Source organism: Lynx canadensis, chromosome B2, assembly GCF_007474595.2.
Source record: "Lynx canadensis isolate LIC74 chromosome B2, mLynCan4.pri.v2, whole genome shotgun sequence".
In the NCBI taxonomy this organism is placed as follows: Eukaryota; Metazoa; Chordata; class Mammalia; order Carnivora; family Felidae; genus Lynx; species Lynx canadensis.
Window position 1 is genome coordinate 52,598,238 of NC_044307.1, and position 18,693 is coordinate 52,616,930.

The 18,693-nt window shown below is 36.6% G+C and overlaps 1 protein-coding gene across 1 annotated transcript in view; it reads left to right on the forward strand.

Annotated features, from left to right (window-relative positions):
- The first annotated feature begins 4,860 nt into the window (after nt 1-4,860).
- Nucleotides 4,861-18,693, forward strand: part of FAM83B (family with sequence similarity 83 member B) — a 71,909-nt gene continuing 58,076 nt past the window's right edge. The window contains exon 1 of the mRNA XM_032593343.1: nt 4,861-5,304. Within this exon, the coding sequence (XP_032449234.1) occupies nt 4,861-5,304 (444 nt within the window). The remainder of the gene's footprint in view (nt 5,305-18,693) is intronic.

Sequence of the window (18,693 nt, forward strand, 5' to 3'; positions counted from 1 at the left end):
TTCAGTCTCTGCTTCTGTAGTCACTTGGAATTCTCCCTGATTATTTGTTTGTGTCACTCTCCTTATAAGGGCACCAGTCATATTGGGTTAGGCCCCACCCTAATTAAATATGATCTCATCTTAACTTGATTACATTTGCAAAGAAGACCCTATTTCCAAATTAGATCACATTCCACTGGGACCAAGGCCTTCGACTTCAACATACTTTGTTGGGGGACATATTTAACCCATAAAAGCATTCAGTAGTTGAATAGAAACAGCCTAAGACAGAAGTTGGAAAATGGACCTCAGAGACGACAGCAGCTGTGATCCTTTTTGTAGTTTTTTAAGTTTGTTTATTTTGAGAGAGGGAGAGAGAGCACAGGAGCAAGAGAGGGGCAGAGAGAGAGGGAGAGGAAGAGGGAGAGGGAGAGAAAGGGAGAGAATCTCAAGCAGGCTATGCACTCTCAGTGCGTAGCCCAACAGGAGGCATGCATCCACAAACCATGAGATCAAAACCTGAGCTGAAACCAAGAGTTGGGACACTTAACCAACTGAGCCCCTCAGGCACTCCCCTTTTTGTATGGGTTTCAAAGTCTTGACTTTGGGTCACCTGCTTGCACATTGCTAATCATAACCTTGGACTATTTGTGATCTAAGGAAGTTATAATTTCTCCTTGGAGCGTTTTTCCATTGACCTGTTATTTCACAAGTCTTTCCCAATGAATCTTCTCAGATCAGAAACCATAAACAAGTATGCCATTTACATATTTAATTTTATAGTGAAACTACTGAAGTGTTTTCCAGAGTAGCCCATGAATTGAAGTCTAGTGTTCACTATCTTGTTTTATGTCCTTTGTATTTACAGATTTAACATTTGGAATTTATACTTTCCATGAATGATACCAAAGACTCAGTATCAAATGAATTTGTAATGCTTTTGAGGCATGGTTTTGAATCCCATATTTTATAAGCTTGTTTTTTTTGGAATGAGTCACTTAACTAGCACATGAGCCTACTGATCTGTTTAGCTTTTATATCACGGTGAAATTTTATTTTTCTCTACTCATTAACTCTATTACATATGTTTATATAGTTTCTAGGAGTTTTAATGGTTATTAATAAAATAATACACCTTTGCATGTTTAAAGACATACCCAATTAATTTTGTCCTCAAATTAAACCCTTAAAATGTTCAGTGATTAAACTCCTGAGAGTGCCGTATTAAGTCTATAACTAAATACAAGTGCTATTTTATTGCAGTACCCATTTATGCAAGTGCCATTACCTTACTATCTTCCCTTAAAATTTGTTTATAAATGGTTCCTCACAATTATCCCTTGTATACAGCTTTTGTGATAATTGTGTATCTCTAGACAGTGGTTAGAAAGCATAGCTTCTCTAGCAGGACAACATCAAGCATATTTTTATTTTATTTAAAAAACATTTTCATGTTTATTTATTTTGAGAGAGAAAGAGAAAGTGTGCCCATGTGCAAGCGAGAAAGGGGCAGAAAGAGAGAGGGAGAGAGAATCCTAAGCAGGCTCCACGTTGTCAGCACAGAGCCAGACATGAGGCTCAATCTCACAAACTGTGAGGTTATGACCTGAGCTGAAATTTAAGAGTCAGACGCTTAACTGACTGAGCCACCCAGGTGCCCCAAGCATATTTATTTTTTTTATCTTAATTCTTTTACATATTAACTCAATTTCAGTGCTCTTAGCTGTTGCATTTTTTCTATGATGTCTTTTTCTGCATTGTATCTGGCATTCCTATTTAATTAGCCCCACAATGTTTTCCTTTTTTTTTTTTTAATCTTCATTTGTTTTTTTTTTTCCCCTCATAATTAACTTTTCATCTGTGTCTTTATGGTTTTATTTTGCTTTCATGGTCCTTTTGATCTCTATGATTTCTCAGTTTAAAATTTTTTTTTTTCAACGTTTATTTATTTTTGGGACAGAGAGAGACAGAGCATGAACGGGGGAGGGGCAGAGAGAGAAGGAGACACAGAATCGGAAACAGGCTCCAGGCTCTGAGCCATCAGCCCAGAGCCTGACGCGGGGCTCGAACTCACGGACCGCGAGATCGTGACCTGGCTGAAGTCGGACACTTAACCGACTGCGCCACCCAGGCACCCCATATGATTTCTCAGTTTACCCATAGCTGAAGAATGAATTTTTTATAGTTGCAGAGTATATATTTACGTAGGTAAAGCTCAGAAATCAATACAGTGTTTTCAAGCATTGTTATTCATTTTAACTTCCAAGTAGATAATTATAGTGTTTACCATCACATTACAGGAATTCAAAAGTTAAAAACTTTAGGAAATAAGTGCTAAGGAAATTTAAAATTGTTACAAACCAGTAGTTAACTACTATCTTAAACAATTACAAATAATAGATGTAATTTTCATGTGATCACTGGATGCCTGTCCCTTCATGGACTGGAATTGTCAAATGAAAACCACAACTCACTAAACCTTAGGGAAATACACTTTAATCAAATGGATTGATTCTATGAAGAAAATAAAAGCCTATTTTTTTTGTTAAAAATGAGTCTAGTATCATGTACAGAAAAGAACCTTAATGAACATCAGAAAGGTCATAAATTCGTAGTGTGATACCAGGCACATTAAGCGAGCAGCTTGATGAAGATTTCTCAACCTTGGCACCATTGACATTTTGGGCCACATAATCTTTTAATGCAGGTGGCCGTCCTGTGTATCCAAGAAGTATGTTTAACATTATCCCTGGCCTCTACGTACCACATGCCAGTAGTGTAAACATGTTCTTTTTTTTTTTTTTTTTTTTTTTTTTTTTCTTGTATCAGATTTAACCTGTAGGTTTTCTATCCTTTTAGGCTTTGTTGGTAAAAATTTTGAGCCTAGGGGACAGGATTGTCTCCACTAAAAGAGCCAAGTGGACCCTATAATCTTCTTTCTTCTTTAGTTCTGCCTTTGTGTTGATTATTTTCTGATCCCTCCACCCTTTAAGCAAAACTTGTGGCACTATTTTCCATTCCTTCACAACTGTCTCTCTGATTAGTGACTTGTTATATCTTTTGAGCTAAGGAGTTAATAAATGGTTATGGCTTTATGGGTTATCCTCCCAAATCAGATTTGAGTTTCGGTAGTCCTGAGTCTGAAAAGGCTGGGTTAAGTGGAGAATTTTAAATTAAGACAGGGCCCTTAACAAAGATGTTTTTGGTCAAATTAGCCCTTTAGTGCTTGTAGCACATCCTAGAACTTTATTTTGTTTGAATCTGCACAATGGAGAGCATGGCTTCAAAAGATTAGAAAGGCCCTTATTTGAGAGAAAGTCTAGTTAGGTATCTTATGCAGTGAATGAATGACAGTTTGTGAGCGTTGAGAGGGCTGGGGTATGAGCTTGGTTAGGCAGATTTGGATTCCTAAGAGAAATCCCTGAATTATCTTTGATATCTTAAATTTCTTTATCACCTAAATGCTGTCAAAGCATCTAATCTCAGGAGTTCTTACTTTGAATCAGCTCAGAAATATTGTCACTTCTTCACTGGGTGTTTGAACACTGAAAGACCTAGCTAGTTGTCTCTCAAGTCCCTAATACTGCCAGACTAATTGTTTTAAACACTGGTTTTATTGAATCACAGGAATCTGTGTCCCTCCACCTGGCTGCATCGTGTCTATTCAAATTTATCTCCTACTTCTAGTGAAAGGAGCATACTTTCCAGCAGACCAACTTTTTTTTTTTTTTTTTTTTTTTTTTTAACTAGCTCATGAATATACCAAGCTCATGCCTGTTTTGTGCTTTTGTTACGTTTTTCACTCTTGTGTGGGATTAAAATGCTCCTTCTTGCCGCCTGATCATATTCTTACTCATCACCCCAGGTTCACCTGAAGCCTGCGTCCTGCACAGGGCTATCCATAGCTTGTTTATTCCACATTGATATCTACTTGCTTTTATGTGAAAGCATTGACTACAAGCAGTACTCATTTTGGTCCTTAGCAATATATGGCTTTGTTCAAAGTGATAATAGATTTGTGTGTATGTTTCATTTTGCCTCTTCAGCTAACTCATACATTTCTGGAAGGCAAGTGTTTCATGCTTTTTATATTTTTAGTATGGGATTATATGCATAACAAGTACTTAGTAAAAGCTTCTATTAATGGATGGACAGGTACTGATTGTATTCTATTAAAAAAAATTGTAAAACCAAAATCAAGAAAACTTAAAGAAACAAACGACCATATGTAGTCCCAGATTAAAGTTAAGAAGGGTGATCTTTCTGGATGTCATTGAAAAGAAGGTGTATTTCCTTAGGTGAGAAATTGAAAGTAAAGGTACCTTGGAAAAGAGTAATCAACTAGTGGCCTATAAAAGGAAATCTGGGGGCGCCTGGGTGGCCCAGTTGGTTAAGTGTCCAACTTCAGATCAGGTCATGATCTTGCAGTTCATGGGTTCGAGCCCTGCGTTGGGCTCTATGCTGACAGCTCAGAGCCTGGAGCCTGCTTCTGATTCTGTGTCTTCCACTCTTCTCTGCTTCTCCCCCACTCACACTCTGTCTCTCTCATTCTCAAAAATGAATAAATGTTAATAAATAAATAAATAAATGAATAAATAAATAAATAAATAAATGGAAATCTGTTTAGCTCATTTGTAATACATCTGTGAATTATGGTGCAATTAATGCCACTTTGGTCGTGACATGTATGTCCTATTGAGCTACTGGTAGTGGAAATGAGTAAATGTAAAAATAATGATTGATGTGGGTCATAAAACATTTCGTTACAGAATTCTAACTGATCTTCATTTCTTTCTTTTTAAACACCCAGATACCTCTCGTCACTGCACAAATGGACATTTGAAAGTGTTTGAAAGTGCTGGTTGTCAAACGCTCGCGAGCATGGAAACCTCGTCAATGTTGTCCTCACTGAATGATGAGTGTAAATCAGACAATTACATTGAGCCTCACTACAAGGAATGGTATCGAGTAGCCATTGATGCACTGATCGAACATGGGTTAGAAGCATACCAAGAATTTCTTGCCAAGGAACGAGTATCAGACTTTCTAGCTGAAGAAGAAATTAATTATATTTTGAAAAATGTCCAGAAAGTTGCACAAAGTACAACATATGGTACTGATAACTCCTATGATGATACCTCATCTTCAGGGACTTACTGGCCCATTGAGTCTGACGTGGAAGCTCCAAATCTTGACTTAGGCTGGCCGTATGTGATGCCCGGACTCTTAGGCGGTACCCATATAGACCTCCTCTTTCATCCACCAAGAGCACACTTACTTACAATTAAGGAAACTATTCGGAAGATGATAAAAGAAGCAAGAAAGGTAATCTTTTCCGTTTCTAAATGAAATTGTTTTTCAGTGAAACTTTTTTAAATTGAAGTATAGTTGACATACAATGTTACATTGTTTCAGGTGTGCAACATAGTGATTCACCAAGTCTATACCTTATGTGGTGATCACCACTAGTGCAGTTACCATCTGTCACCATACAACACTATTAAAATACCATTGACTGCTTTCCTATGTTGTACCTTTCATCCCTGTGACTTACTCATTCCACTCTAAATGAAAAATATGAAACGTGGAAAAGCATCAAAGTAGTATAACAAATATGAATGTTAAAGGGATCTCTATATGTCTGGACCATGCCTGTTATTCTCAGGAAATATACCTGTGAATACAAATACATGGGAGGATTGTACTTCCCATATCTTGTGTATATTTAACAGAGTGGTGTTGGGATCCTGTTCTAGGTGCAGATTTCCTTCTCTTCGTACTGTACGTCCACCTTCTTCTGCCCGCGTGGACTGGGAATGGGATGGGACACATTGAGTTCAAGGCACTTCGATTTTCCTTAATGTGTTTTTCGTAAATCAGTTGAAATTTGTTTTGTACTCAAAAGGACTGAGGCCAATTCTTGCTGTAGATATAGTTTATACTTTTAAATAAACCATAGATGTACTTATTTATTACCTCACTTTTGTGGAAACAGTATGAAGTCAGGCATGATAATGTAAAATTCTGAAGTTAGATCCTGAGGTGCTTAGCATTTTAGGGCCTCTGTGCTCTTTATTAAATATTTATATTGGCTTATAAATCTCAGAAATTCTATTTTAGAGCTTGAATTAAACTGTAGACATTCTCTTTTAATCAATCAAATAAAAGTTATTGAGTATTTTCTAGGTACTCAGTACAATCAGAGAAAATTTTGAGATTATAACAAAATTTCCTAAGCTGTTCATTTAACTCAGCCTAGAGTTTTGAAATGAATGGATAAAGAATTAATATTTTTTGCTATAAAGTGTCTATTTCTTATTTACTGATACCATGTAACATAGAAATGTGACCTAAGAGGAACCCGAGCATCCACACATACATGACATGGCTTTATTTCATGTCAACAAGACCCAGAAATGCTTCAAAAGCTTGCTTTTATGAAGTACAGAAATAGAAGACCCTTGAAATCCACAATGACATTGTAGTTTGCAAGACAGGCAACTAAAAGCCTCGCAATCATGTCAGGGAGACATGATGTTCTGAGGCTAATGTCAAATGTAGGCTTTGCAAAAGTAAGGGGATTTTTTTCACCCCCAACCTTTTGAATTCAAACAATCTGACTTTTAGCCATGAACTTAGCAGTATTACATTAAAGAAAGTACTAATCTATCCCATTTGCTAAAATTAGCTACACAAATCAGGTGTGTGGTAGGGGTCCAAATTTATTGAATGAATTGGACTGTGAGTTCAATTTACTATGGGTATTTTTAAAACTGTACTATCCTATGCTCTGTGGACGCATTATACAATTGTGTTTTGTAAAACAGCAGAAGGAAAGTCAAGAATATAGATGAATCCTTATAAAGGTAAAATAACAAATATCTTGTACTATAGCATTTGCTAATTTCTGTTTAGGGAGACAGTGTATTTTTGAACTATAATAATAATTGAAAATTGATACATCAGTGAAGATTAATATTATTACGGTAAACTTAGTAGTTATGAATCCATCAGCCTACACCACAGCTGGTTTCCTTTGGAGCATTGCATTTCTGTGATGCAAAATGAGTCAGGAGATACCATGAGTTTTTTGCTTAGCATTCATTGGAAACTGAACGTAGTCATGACTGTTGTATTTTTCTTTCTAATGTGACAGCTATTTATTTAGTGAGCCTCTAAAAGTAATATCCTCTGCTTGCTCATTGTCTGCTGGGAATTCCCACTTGCAATGGCAAGATGAGGATCTTGAAGTCCATACTGTAAAACAGTGATCTAATGTTCTGCTTCTCTTCCACAAAGTCAAAATGTCATGATATAAGAAAGAATTGTGCCTGTATTTGATTTTGTGTATACATATCCAAGCTAAATTCAAAGAGAATTATTTAAACCTTGTAAATTGAGTATATAGCAATTGAATATAAATCATACCAGATAACTTAGAGTTTTGTTTTGTGTTATTTTGTTTTCCAAAAGCATTGGAGAACATTTTAATTTCAGCTCAGATGCATTAAATATTGAGGTCAAGTGGTCTATGTATGTATGTAATGTATATTTCTCCAGTCTTTTGGAAATATCTTCATGTGCCACAATGTCTATTTAAGGATTTTTGAAGTACTCCAGAAAAGAATTATTGACCCCATTTTTACAAAACGTTACACTGTTTAGCCCATACCAGACAAGGTCTTGTGAAAAAATTGTTAAATAAGAACAAATATTATTTTAAAGTGAAAGCTTATCAGAACACATTGCTTTGTAGATTAATTGTGGTTTTTATGGCTTTTATGGCTTTCATTTACTCAGCAGATATAAGTTAGTTTCTTATAATTTCAGAATGAATGGGAGCTCTTTAAATTTCAGGATCAACTTCCTGTTTTCAAACTGTTTTCAGAAGATATATTCTCTTTATTAGATAACTCTCAATGAATTGTCATGGCATTATGAAGAGGATTTTTTTTTCATTAAATGTTTGAATAATGTATATTTTGATGAATAGAACAAATTTTCTTGCCTTCACATTTCTCAGGCAGATTCTTTAGGTAATCAACATTATACAACTGTTGAGATATGAGGCCAAACAAGTAGGGTTAGGAACCCGCAAAGCAGAACCGACGAAGTGATCTCAGAGAAGAATTTCAGTCCATTTTCATTGTTCTGTTTGCAGTTGACATAAGGTATTATGAAAATAAAGGTCATATTATGGGACAATCTTAAAATAATGGAAAGAATCCAAAAGCATTTTTCTTAGAGGTCCAAGCATTAGAAGTCTGACCACCAAATTAACTTTCTAGTCCTTTGAGAATGGAAATAAAAATGATACCATATCATATCCATCTTTACTGGAAGTATCTTGTTTTTAAACTTCACTAATTTACGTGTTCTTGTTTCTATCTAAAGTAACACAGACTCTGAATCATTCTACTTTGATAAGCAGAATATACTCTTTATACTATTTTAAAAATCCATAGATTTGTTTTTATTCATTTTATTTTTGCCAGTTGTCACTTAGAAGTTGTAAAGAGGTTTTTTTTGTTTTGTTTTCTTTTTTTCTTTCCTTTTGTTTGTTTTTTTTCTTTGTATGTCTGCTTATTTTCTTATTAGAGAATCTTCCTCTGGGAAAATCTAGTTATAGGTAACTTCTTACTTGTGCCCTAAAGGGGCCATATTTTCATTTACTGGCTCTTTTCTCTAACTCCTTCTTAGTTTTCCCTGTGCGCTTGCCATAATTACATTTGGGTTGACTTTATAAAGTCTGATAGCGTCTAGCAAGACTTTTCCCAGGTAATTACTTGTCTCTCAAGAGGTGTTCCCAAGATGATATATGTATGTATTCCTAATTACTGTGAACACCTCTTATGAAAGCATCCTCTCTAATTACTTTAAAAAGCTATCTTTCATTAAAGTCATTTTTCTTCTAGCCAACCCAGTGGTGGATATTCATAAAGTTATAATTCCTGATATGTGAATGCTTAACCAGAATGCTGTTTGTATCTGTTTTCTTATTCTAGGCTAGCTTCTTCTGTGACGTGTGAATCTTACTCTTGTGAAATAGGGACTCAGGAAGACACGTAAGCAAGAGTCTAGTGAGAATTAGGGCAGAGTAGTACCTGAGGTGTTCTGTACTGCCTCTCTTAAGTCTTGGTTCCTTCCTGACTCACTGTTGTTGGGTGTGGCTGTTATGGCCTGGGGAGCTATTAGTAATGCCTAGAAACTTTAACCACCAATTGGCCCATGGCCACAAATGGAAAGGTGAACAGAGGATGGGGCTTTTCCTGGGATTTGCCTGGCATTATAAAAGCAGTACTAGACTAGAGGCTCTTTTATCAGGGGTCTACCACTAACTAGTTAGAGATTGAACAAGTCATTGCACCTCCTCAGGTAACTTCATTTATTTAGTGAAAGACATGAAGCAAAGCCTTTTAGTGTTTTGTCGTTGTTTATTTAAATTCAAGTTGGTTAGCATACAGTGTAGGTCTGGTTTCAGGAATAGAATTGCGTGATTCATCACTTACATATAACATCCAGTGCTCATCCCAACAAGTGCCCTTGTTAATGCCCATCACCCATTTAGCCCATCCCCGTATCTCCCCTCCTGCAACCCTCCCTTTGTTCTCTGTATTCAACAGTCTCTTATGGTTTGCCACGCCTCTGTTGTTATCTTATTTTACTTTTTTCTTTAATTTCCCCTATGTTCATATGTTTTGTTTCTTAAATTCCACATATGAGTGAAATCACATATTTGTCTTTTTCTGACTTATTTCACTTAGCATAAAACACTAGTTCCATCCACAATTTTGCAAATGGCAAGATTTCATTCTAATATTCTTGTCCACATCTCTGATAGCGCTTACCAATTCAAGATTATTTCAATATGTTATACTCCTTGCTGAATTAGTTCATTATATGAATAATTTTAATTGTGTCATAGTGTGTCACTTCCATCTGTATGACTTTGTGATCATATCCTGCCCAGCTGAGTGATATGGATCTATTTATCAATGCCTTTATTAGGCTAGGATCATCACTGTCCTAATGTTCCCAATTTTTTTTTAAGACTTTCCTCTTTGCCATTCTTATTACAACTCTTACTGTGAATACTTTCATGCTTTGAATTTGAGTCAAAATTATTTCCAGGAAATGTGTTTTGCTTAGATTTAATGACATGTTTCGATCTTGTGACATTAATTTGAATACCTCTTCCCTAAATAAAATGCATTACATGTTTATATATGAATGATGTATAATATATAATATAATATAACAATACAACCTTGTATGTGTATGTATATGTGTATGTATGTGTGGGAGAGAGAGATATCTTATTAAAATTGCACAGACCTTGCTATACTAACCATTGCTATCTCTGAATGGGAATACTCTTTAAGCTCCTGGAGCTATACAGGAAGAAAACAAACTCCCCATTCTTCTCATTTCATTCACTCACTCCCTTCTCTTACTATTAGTAATAGCTCTGATGATATTAAGTATACAATTTTTAAGACGGTTACTTATTTTTTTTTAAGTTTTTTTTATTTTTTTTTTATTTTTGAGAGAGAGAGACAGAGCACAAGCAGGGGAGGGGCAGAGAGAGGGAGACACAGAATCTGAAGCAGGCTCCAGGCTCCACACTGTTAGCACAGAGCCTGATGCAGGGCTGGAACTCATGAGCCATGAGGTCATGGCCTGGGCCCAAGTCAGACGCTTAATCTACTGAGTGACCCAGGCGCTCCTTAACACAGTTACTTAAGGGAGAGGAGAGAGGAAAGAAGACACTATATAGGGACTCTGACCTTATTGTAAGATCAAGTTTCAGGCTTCCTCAGTTGACTTGAAAACTTTTATAGACATAAAGCTGCAGCTTCTCTCTCTCATTCTCTCTCTCTCTCTCTCTCTCTCTCTGTTTCATTCCCCTCTACTCTCTTTAAATTACCCAAATTCAAATAATTCTTTTTTTTAATTAAATTAAACTAAGTTGATTTTAATAAAATTTATTGTCAAGTTGGCTAACATACAGTGTATACAGTGTGCTCTTGGTTTTGAGGGTAGATTCCCATGTCTCATTGCTTACATACAACATGCAGTGCTCATCCCAACAGGTGCCCTCCTCAATGCCCATCACCCATTTTCCCCCCGCCCCACCCCATCAACCCTCAGTTTGTTCTGTGTATTTAAGAGTCTCTTATGGTTTGCCTCCTTCCCTCTCTATAATTTTTTTTTTCCCCTTCCCTTCCCCCATGGTCTTCTGTTAAGTTTCTCAAGTTCCACATATGAGTGAAAACATATGATGTCTTTCTCTGATTGACTTATTTCACTTAGCATAATACTCTCCAGTTCCATCCATGTTGCTAAAAATGGCAGGATTTCATTCTTTCACAATGCCAAGTAGTATTCCATTGTATATATAAACCACATCTTCTTTATCCACTCATCAGATGGACATTTAGACTCTTTCCATAATTTGGCTGTTGTTGAAAGTGCTGCTGTAAACAGTGGGGGTACATGTGCCCCTATATATCAGCACTCCTGTATCCTTCGGATAAATTCGTAGTAGTGCTATTTCTGGGTCATAGGGTAGTTCTATTTTTAATTTTTTGAGAAGTCTCCACACTGTTTTCCAGAGCGGCTGCACTAGTTTGCATTCCCACCAACAGTGCAAGAGGGTCCCCGTTTCTCCACATCCTCGCCAGCATCTGTTGTTTCCTGAGTTGTTAATTTTAGCCCTTCTGACGGGGGTGAGGTGGTGTCTCAGTATGGTTTTGATTTGTATTTCCCTGATGATGAGTGATGTTGAGCAATTTTTCTTGTGTCAGTTGGCCATCTTGATGTCTTCTTTGGAAAAGTGTCTATTCATGTCTTCTGCCCATTTCTTCACTGGATTATTTGATTTTGGGTGTTGGGTTTGGTCAGTTCTTTATAGATTTTGGGTACTAACCCTTTATCTGATGTCATTTGCAAATATCTTCTCCCATTCCATCAGTTGCCTTTTAGTTTTATTGATTGTTTCCTTTAAATAATGCTCTTCTTTAAGAGGTTCATGGAATGGTATGAAGACTCTGAATCTTGGAGTCAGTTAGGGCTGGTTTGAATCTCAACTCAAACAGCTGTTTGTATTAGGTATTATACTATAACCTCTCTAAATTTTATTTTCCCATCTGTGAAAGGGAGATGCTTATACTCCTAGGATCCTTGTGAGGATGGAATGAAGTAGTTGACATGTCTAACATGACACATACCATGCATGTAAACGTATGTGTGCTGTTGATTCCTCCTCGTTTTTCCATCACCTCCTCCTCCTCTTACTACATATTCCAGGCCTTTATTTAAAAAAATATGTTTTATATACATATATATAATATAATGTATAATATCTAATATAAATATATATGTGTATTTTATATACCTCCTATATATCTCTTATATCTTTTTATATATGTCCCTCTCTTTTCTCTCTTCTATCTTTACATCTCTTTTTCTATTTTTTTATTTATCCTTTCTCATCTCTGCCTCTCTCTCTGTCTCCTCTTTTTCTCCTTTTTCCCTCCTCTCCTGTTATCCTCTCTTCTCTCTCTCTCTCTCCTCTCCGTCTCTCTCTCTCCTCTTATTTTGTATCATTGGATTTGGCCATTTGTTCTAAAGTGAGAGCAACATTTGACCAAGTTGATATCCAATGAGATAGTGTGTTACTAGGAATGCCAGCTAGGATTATTAACTCTTCATGAAAAGGTTTCCTAAAAAGACTTAAACCCATCTCTGAGGTATTAAAATGATTATAATGATTATAATGATTATGCATACCACATCAGCTGTAGAGCAATACAACATTTTCCCAATGTTTGCTTAATATTGATTAAGAGGTAATATTGACTCAATGTAAATATATTTGAAAATAAGACGTATACGAAGCCAGCTTCAGAATGTGCAAAGAAGGTATCCTTTTTTTATAGAAAGTTGTTGAAGAAAAAATTCTAAATTATCCTTTCTCACCTAAAATCTGAAACCTTGAAAAGAGATAGCACTCTGGTGAAAACCTAAGGAGGGGGGGGTGAGAGGGGGACATATTACTATAGATCAAGGGGAAAAAATCATTCCATTTTCATCTAGAATTTTAAAGTGATAATTTTATTAGATTTTTTTTTTTTAAGAGAGAGAGTGGGAGCGAGGGGGGAGGGGAAGAGAGAGAGTCTTCAGTAGGCTCTACTCCCAACACCTAGCTGGGTGCAGGGCTCCACGCAAGGCTCAATCTCACGACCATTAGATTATGACCTGGCTGAAACTGAGTCAGATGCTTAGCTGACTGAGCCATTCAGGTACCCCAATTTTATTAGATTTTTAAAGAAAGGCATTATACAAGGGTTTCATATTTATGAACAAGAACAAGATTTTGTAACTTTTAAAGTTTATATTTATTATAGAACTGTCATTTGATGTCAAAGTTGGTTTAAGTAACTGAGTTCATGAGATAGTATCACTTGCTGAATATTTCTGATATAATTCAAAATTGATAAGGAATATTATTAATTAGTCTTTTTAGATGTTTTATCAGACACTGTGTTATCAGGTGAAATCTAAAGATCACCATGATTTTTTAACAGATTTTCATTTGAAAATTGGCAACTTAAGAAAGAATTTAGCTTTTAATAAGAAAAATTAGAAAAACTTAACAGGGGGTAATAAATTTATCAGAAACTCTGTCTTGATATATTAACGTATTATCTCCATTAATATTTGGAGGGGAACAGTATAAAATTTGACTTATTTCAAAGTGCATTTGACTTCTCAGGGGAAAAAAATAAGTTTATTTATTTTTGAGAGAGAGAGTGAGAGTGAGGGTGAGCATGAGCAGGGGAGGAGCAGAGAGAGAGAGGGAGATAGAGAATCCCAAGCAGGCTCTGCACTGTCACCATAGAACCCAATGAAGGGCTTGAACTCAGGAACCCTGAGATCGTGACCTGAGCTGAAACCAAGAGTCCGATGCTTAACCAACTGAGCCACCCAGGTGCCCCATGGGGAAATATTTTTAAGACTGTTTTCTCTACTCAATTATTGCCCTTTGGTGCTCTGTTTTTGTTTGTTTGTTTGTTTGGGGTTTTTTTTTGTTTGTTTGCTGGTTGTTTTCCCCTTCAAAGTAATCCATGAGAAAGTTCCTGTACAGATTGCATGTGGTATGTACAATCTGTATTGAACTTTGAAGTACAATTATTAACATTAGGTTCTGTGTATTCTGGGATCTCTGAAGTAGATGCTTATTTTTATGATCATTTCCGTTTAGTCATTTTCCTTCCTGTCACAGGATTAAAATAAAAACTAAATACATATGTAGTTACTGAAACGTGTAATATTTTCCTGACAACACACTTTTAGTAGTTTGTTGGAGTGGCTAAGCTAATGGTCACCATAACACATTATGTCCCTAAGATACCAGTTTTCCTAATGTTTAAATAACACCTAAATTCCAAAAAGGATAGAATTGTAGAATCTTACAAACTCAGATCCCTTTAGAACCAAGCTAGAAATGTGACGAGTGAAGTGTTGCTCATGGCTAAATGAGATAAACCTGGGACTTGAAGTGCACATTGAGGTATCTTATCAAAAGTTAACTTTCATAAGAATAAGAGGATATAACTGTCCTTTACTTATCTGTCCTTCTAATGAAATGTAAAATGTAATGGGGGTTTCCTGCAGGAGCCTTTGAGATGGTGAGGGCTGTAACACCAGATTAACATTTTGTACCTAAGGATTCTGCCTGCTTTTTTATAGTTGCCACAGATTCATCATATAGTGTATACCTTTATATTAATTATCTTTTTTTAAATTAGTTACTCTTCAAATTATCTCAAAAGAAATTGTTGGCTTTTATCATCAGGACTGAAACAAGGATCTGATTTTGAGTAATAGATTTATGTTATGTAATCTAGTAACAGTAATAGCTGTTATTTATTTAGCACTTACGTGCCAGGCACTGTGTTAAGCACTTTACATGCATTACCTTAAATTGATCTTCACAACCACCCTGTGAATTATGTACTTTTTATCGTCTATATTTTACTGATGGATAATCTGCTTTTTTGTGAGAGGTATCACTCTAGAGAGTGGTAATGATCCAAAGTGATCATAATTGGAAAGTAGTGGTGACAGGCCATTTCTAAATGGAGGTATCAGAAGATATGATTGAGAGGGTCTAGGATTAAGACCAATTGGTGGAGATGTGGAAGCACTGGTTTCTAAATGAACCACATACAAAAGCCTTTCTGGGATTGCTATTAGAAGTCAAAATAACGTACCTGCCATTGACAGAAGGTTATGATAGCTTGATGAGATGTAGCACCTAGAATGCAGACTCCATCAGGAGGCACGAAAAAGAAATGGGTTCTCTTGAGTTCAAATGCAGGGGAAATCTGAAGAAGTGAGAAAAGGGCAGTGTGATAATGAAGTTGTCCTTTGGCCCCTTCAGGCTTCAACTATAAGGGGTCAGTCTTTGGCCAACCTTATAGGTAAAAAATATGGCAGGATGTTCATTCATTCAAGCAAACATTTAATGCCTACTGCATGTCAGGTACTGTTCTAAATTCTATGGGTACATACATATGAGTGTAAAGTACATAAGAAATCCTGCCTTTGAATGGAGCTTACATACAAATGAGGTAGATAATAAGCATAAGAAATGAGGAGTGCTATGAAGAAAAAGAAAACAAAACACAAATATGGTTGGGTAAGAAGGATTTAGAGTGGTGGTGGCTTTTATTCTGCATTTTAAATAGGGTGTTCAGAGTAGGCCTCATCAAAAAGTGACTTTTGAGGAAAGAGGAAATGAGCCATCCATCTATTTAGGGCAGAGCAGGCTAGATACAGGGTAAGCTATAGGCCAGGAAGATGGCTTCCTATTTGTTAGAGGATGCCAGTAAAGATGCCAACTGCTGGACCCAAGAAAACAAAGGGGAGATGAGTAGGTGAGTAGGTGAGTTTAGAGAAGTAACATGGAGGTACTCATGAGACATTATGAGGATCTTGGTTTATGCTTTATGTAAAATGGGGAACCACTGGAGAATTTTGAGCAAAAGAGACACAGTCATTTTCAAAAATGCTCTATTTTAAAGAGTACATCTGGCTGCATTAGTGAAAGTTGACTATAGGGCTTAAGAATAAGTATCAGAGGCTTTTAAAATAATTCAACTGTGAGATGATATCTTAGTTGGTCAGATGGCAGCCGTGATGGTTAGATTTTTGGATATATTTTAAAGACAGGGGTGTGAAATAAGTTAAAGAATACAAAATTACTCCAAAGTTTTTGGCCTGAGCAATTAGAATGATGGCATTGTCATTTGAAGTCAGTGTAACTCATCAGAGAGTTGGAATCAGGAAGCAAAGAGACCAAGTTACAGAGGCCTCAAAGTTACTGTTTTCACCACTTTCCCAGGATGGTTAACAAGTAACCTCACCACCAAGACCTACAGACATCTCTGAGTGGAGATTCAGGTTCACATTTGAATCTAAACACAGAGAGACTGGACTTGGAGATCAGTCCTGATTCAGAGGGCACATTTGAGGGATGGAAAGTAACTTAGATAAGATTAGGATACAAAGAAGTAGATAAATAAGGAGCAAGAGATAAGACTGGCTGGCTCCTGACTCTGACCTGGGAAAGCAGGAGCTTAAATAACCTGCTGAGAAGTGGAACCTCCCAAAGGCAATGGTTTAGCCACTCTCATATACTGTGTCAGGTGAGCGAAAGGGAGAGTTGCTGGGAAGATGTCCCTTGGGAAGTCACTTTTTTCATTGGTTGTTTAGGTGAATAAATTTGGCATTTTCAGACAGTAGGGAGTGTGGGGCCAGTAGAGTAGGTTTGAAAAAAGGAAATCAGGGGTTGGTGGGAGAGGTCCGTTGACCTCAAATTGTGGAGATCTTTCAAACCAGTTCAGTGGATTTGCTGGTAGGAAGTCATGAAATGTTTTTGAGTAAGTCAGTGATGCCAGGAAACCTGGCCTCGGACATCGTAACATTTAGTTGGTTAGTTAAAACAAAGAGGAAAATATAAACAGCTTGTAATATGCTGGGATAATGCTCACCAACAGGCTAACAATAACTTGAGGCAGACTAAAATTCAACATAAAACAAGATGTCTTTCTGAAGTGAAAATATGTACTGTTCTCTTCTAGAATAGAAAAATAGAACTACTTAATTCTGTATCTATAGGAAGGTGATTTTGAAGTGTCTTTTTAAAAAAATTTTTTTTAATGTTTTATTTATTTTTGAGACCGAGAGAGACAGAGCATGAACAGGGGAGGGGCAGAGAAAGAGGGAGGCACAAAATCCGAAGCAGGCTTCAGGCTCTGAACTGTCAGCACAGAGCCTGACGCGGGGCTCGAACTCATGAATCGCGAGATCATGACCTGAGCCGAAGTCGGACGCTTAGCCGACTGAGCCACCCAGGTGCCCCAAAGTGTCTTAAAGCTACTATTTAAATGTCTTAATTACAGATTTTAAGTCAAAATGTATTTTTGACAAAAACTTTACCTGGGGGTGCCTGGGGGCTCAGACAGTTAAGTGTCAGACTTTAGCTCAGGTCATGATCTTGTGGTTTGTGGTTTGAGCCCCAAGTTCTATGCTGCCAGCTTGAAGCCTGGAGCCTGTTTTGGATTCTGTGTGTCTCCCTTCCTCTCTGCCCCGCCCCCACTCACACTCTGTCTCTCTCTCTCAAAAATAAATAAAACGTTAAATTTTTTTTTAATTCAAAAAGTTTACTGTATATGCATAATTTAAATCTGTACGTACCTATTGAATCCCTGCTATATGTAAGACACTGTTATGTCATATAAATGGAAAAGGAAACACTTCAAGTGGTTTATAGTATTAATATTTGGAAGCTGTGCTAACAGATTCATAGAGATATATTGATAAAATGCTGTAGGTGTATGAACATTATGTGAGTGACCTATGTATTATAAAGGATCTGAATTTTTCCCCCACCTTTTTACTTTTAGGTATTAGCAGATTATGGAGGCATTTCCTAAAGTTTCAAAGCAGAAAAATTTTGATATAAATAAAATACCTTCAAAATATTTATGGCAAACACAGCTTACTAGATCAATAAATGTATTTAAAAATGGTATATTTTTTCTTATTACCAGAGTACAGGTATTCCTTATAGAAAACATAGAAGAATACAGGAAATAGTTAAGGAAATAAAATTTAGAAATGTTCTTCTCTGTAAGGTAAATAGATGGATAGAGAAATCCATGGGCACACAGGTGTGTGTGTGTGTGTGCGCGCACGCGTGCGTGTGTGCATTTTAATGCTTATATAGATCTCTGAAATAGAATGTTTATAGGTAACATACTTGAAATCATGCTTGAAATTATGTATAAAAATTTGCCTCCTATTTTTTTTCACTTAGGATTTTTCCCATAATAAAATAATTGATTTCCTGTACTGATAAGCAATGGCTTAAGAAAACAGCAACAGTGGGAGTTGCCTGCCCTGGATGCAGGTAATAAGGAAGTTCATTATCTCCAGGGAATTTAAAAAGGATTCACTGAAAGACAGTCTGCTTTTTATTACATGCTGGCAATTGTAAACAGTGCCAGTGGTAACATACTGCTCCTCATCAGAGCAGACCTTGCTGCAGGGAGACCAGATCCCTGCTACCCCCACCCACCCTCATCCCTTCTACCATTCCTTGATACACCAGTCCTGACATGATGAGAGTCTCATGGTAATATT